The sequence below is a fragment of the Strongylocentrotus purpuratus genome, unplaced genomic scaffold (genome assembly GCF_000002235.5).
Source record: "Strongylocentrotus purpuratus isolate Spur 01 unplaced genomic scaffold, Spur_5.0 spur5_scaffold_6, whole genome shotgun sequence".
NCBI lineage: Eukaryota > Metazoa > Echinodermata > Echinoidea > Camarodonta > Strongylocentrotidae > Strongylocentrotus > Strongylocentrotus purpuratus.
In genome coordinates this window covers 38,426,144-38,429,838 of record NW_022145612.1, presented here as the reverse complement: position 1 = coordinate 38,429,838, position 3,695 = coordinate 38,426,144, and the positions used below count along the sequence as shown (strand labels likewise).

The 3,695-nt window shown below is 36.5% G+C and overlaps 1 protein-coding gene across 1 annotated transcript; it reads right to left on the bottom strand.

Annotated features, from left to right (window-relative positions):
* Positions 1–679: 679 nt before the first annotated feature.
* LOC576580 (homeobox protein Hox-B1) lies at positions 680–2,523 on the bottom strand. The gene is made up of 2 exons (XM_030972985.1): positions 2,236–2,523; positions 680–1,966 (listed from the first exon to the last, which is right to left on the bottom strand). Exons 1-2 carry the CDS (start codon positions 2,473–2,475, stop codon positions 1,652–1,654), a joined length of 555 nt encoding a protein of 184 aa, XP_030828845.1. The 5' UTR covers positions 2,476–2,523; the 3' UTR covers positions 680–1,651.
* Positions 2,524–3,695: the final 1,172 nt, after the last annotated feature.

Genomic DNA, 3,695 nt, shown 5'->3' with positions numbered 1-3,695 from the left:
GAATATTGAAATTTCATCTTCAACCATTTGTATATTGGATATCATCCTCTATTACTTAACCTTCCAATATTCTCCATCAACTACACGAAATCTTGCCATCTCACGTCGAAAATATGACTTGCTTATTTTGCATGCAACTGTCATCCCTCGCGATCATTTCGTACGTCGTAGAAAAAAAATATAACAGTTTAATACTCGAAAAATCCTTTGGAGTAGAAGGTGAATACGGGCAAGATTTGCAGGTTGACTAATTATATTGGACGTTGTATGCATGGAGCAGGGGATTAAGTGGAATCCATAACACCTCTTGATTGCGTCTTCTGACTACCATTCTACACCAGTCACATTCTATTTCCTTGCGTGTCTGGTCTCTACTTATCGAGATAGGATGCTGCTCTCTGACCAGAATACCAATTTATGATTTTTCTTATTTTTTTTTATCGCTGGGAGCGTGAGCTGCTTAAGACATTAATATTTCATTGCCATGTGCTTGGCAATGCCCTGTAGTATATACGTGCATGATATTTATCTTTTTACAACGTCCAGTGAGCGTGGTACATGATTGTGTATAGTGTATACAGCTAGTTGGATACATGATCATTATTTTGCACAGGGTGTTTTTGGAATATGAACTTCTGCTAAAATATCCATAGTTAAACACTCTTTAACATAGTAGTCTGAGAGATAAATTTGTGAGTGTTAATACATGTCTCTCGATTTACATGACGACTTCTCCAGAATTAAAATAACTAAGTATAAATTCTTATAAACTTAGCTCTATCATCTCATTTTTTATTTCGAAATCCTGCCGCAATAGTCGTTTTTAGTTGTCACTACTTGTACATTAATTCATTTACATATGTTGTCGTCAGATCTGAAATACCTTTAAAGACATCACTGTTTAATAAGCAGAGACATATTGTAACAGAGGAACTTGGTCGTAAACAATTTGAAAAATTAATCACCCATTCATAACCAAGCTAATCACTTATTTACCTAACACTTGCAGTGATTTTTTTTCAAAATAAGACCAAAATGTCTGCATACATGATACTGAACGTGTTAATACAACGTTAAAGAAGACATTTCAAAGTGACTGACCAGTTAACACCTTTACAAATTATCTACAGTGCATTTACACACTGACAAGTATCTACCTATACCAAATGAATGATTCTGGTATACAAAGTGTACACAGTATACGCTTTATTCAAACATTGATTGGTGTAGGATGTTCAAGAGGGGAAAATGCTTTAAGATAAAAGCTACATTTAAAGGTAAGATATATTTGTCAGTTAATCGCCATCAATTTTTGTTTACCAATAACATGAACTCCATGAAGTCTTGGGTTACGAGGCTGAAGAGATGAACGATGTTTTGTCTCCGGTAGGTTGTGCAGCGTGTCTTCAAGTTTAGATGTTGTATATTTCGTGTCATCTGTACGCCACAAAGGTTGCTCAATTCACCCGAGTTTACTCCATCGATACCACGTGACCTCTCATCGCGGCGCCATTTTGTGGGGAAACCTCAAAATGGCGCGGACCCAAATATATTAGCATCTTACTTTATCAAGTTCATAAATAGCCACAAAGTCTACTCTGTATATTACAAACTGAATGAGGAATGTCACCGTCTCTTGTTCCGCAAAGCTTTAAGTTCCATTTGTAATGACCATGGCTGAACCGGTGTGGCTAAGGTGCGCATGCCCACAGTAGCTACCTGATTTCAGTTCGGAATCTCCCAGTGATGACCCACCGGATAAGATGGTCTGACCCGGAAGAGCTCCCGTGAAGTGCGGCAAGGGCGGCGACGCCTGGTGGACAGATAGTGATGATGGGGTTGTCATGGCAACGGATGAGTGCATGTGATGGAGGTGGGACATGGAGTGACCAAGGTGCGGTGGAGGGATGCATTCTTTCATCTTCTTCTTCTCTTTCATTCGTCTGTTCTGGAACCAAATCTTCACCTGTGCCATATTGATAACAATGATGATAATGATAATAATAATAATAATAATAACGATATTGATGATGATAATAATAATAAATAGTAATAATATTAATAAGGCCAATAATTACGAGAAAGATACAAGAAAAATGAAGAAGAAGATGAAGAACATCAGTAGAAGTAGAAATAGTGGATGTTGTAGAAGCAAAGTAGACAATATTTACTTTTCTGACGTATTGATCATAATCATAATTGGAGGAAAGTAATCAAGTTGAATTAAACGCCTACCTGTGTTTCGTTGAGGCCTAGCATGGCGGCTATTTCTATTCTTCGGGCTCGGGTTAGGTATTTGTTAAAGTGGAATTCTTTCTCTAGCTCTGTAAGTTGCTTGTTGGTAAAGTTGGTTCGACCATTGTTGTTGGCTGCATTTGTAGCAAAGTCGCCTGCCTTGACTGTAAATCGAGAGAAGACAGATAAAAACAAAAGAAAGGTGTTTAGCATTGCTTTAAAAAAAAAGTTTTTATACATTTACACATACATACATGATGTGCTTTGTAAAGAACAGTGGCCATTTGATATCGGACATTAAAAGAAGAAGAAGAGGGCTAAACGAGAACGAAACAAGCAGAAGAGAAATCAGAAGACAAAGAAGAAGGAGAAGAAGTAGACAAAGAAGAAGAAACGAGAAACAGAAAGAAATAAGAGAAAAAGGAGAAGATGAGGAAAAAGAAGGAGGAGGAAAAAAGAGAATGAAGATGGAGATTTCGACGAAGTTTGTGAATCCCGAAAAGATGAGCAGCATCATAATCTAATTATAATTATTTCTTGTTCATGTTATAAAATGATCCGATACAGGAAAAACAAACAGAATTTCTAAAAATTAATAATCCATGATAAATGTATATGCATCTGATTGATATACTTTTTCCTTCAGTAAAACGAACTATGACGAATTCTCTGTACCTTTCCCTTAATAAAGCCGAACGGTAAACCGCCACTCTTTGTGAGATATTTAATTTCTTTTCAAAAATGGTCAATGGAATTACGAACTTTATAAATCCTGTGTTATCATGGTGTGAACACTGTGTAATGGTCAGGGTCTACTTTTAATAAGAGAATAAATAATAGAGAATAAATACAAAAGCTTTAGCGTTGTTTGGTGTAGAATACAATGCCCACGATATAACACGTATAGCGGAAACTGGACGTTTGTGCAAGCATTTGTCGAAACTGGCGGCCATGACTGCAGAAACACTAATCCTGATACTCTTTATATTACGACATACCCTCAAGTTTAGCAAGGGATATGATTACTAGGATTGCATGAATCTGATCTTCTAGTCCTTGAAATACCATAAGGTCCTGAGGCGGGCATGTGAAATAAAGCACGTCGTACGGGTAACCCTATTACCCATGTCCCTTCTACACCGTTCAAACAATACTTGAAATGATTTCTGAAGTTTACCTTTGTTGCACTGCCATGAAATCATCTATAGACAATTGAAAACTGTTGTTTGAGATACTACAGATATGAACATGATATACAGTTCGTTGATTTTGTGGATCAAAACGATAACATGTTTCTAAAACCTTCTTGAATATACATTTTGATACCATTAGTTTTTCCAAAACATTAGTGTTCTCTAACGCTCAATAGAATAGGAACATACATGCTAGTGGGGTAAAACGTATATAATTATCATTGGGGGAGTTTTATCTAATCTTGGATACTTTTTAAAACTTTAGGA

Bases quoted from the DNA above. Each gene is read 5' to 3' on its own strand.
- LOC576580 (XM_030972985.1), bottom strand. From the start codon at position 2,475: ATGTATAAAAACTTTTTTTTTAAAGCAATGCTAAACACCTTTCTTTTG. The intron at 1,967-2,235 runs GTAGGCGTTTAA...AATATGGCACAG, and splicing joins TAGGCCTCAACGAAACACAG to GTGAAGATTTGGTTCCAGAA.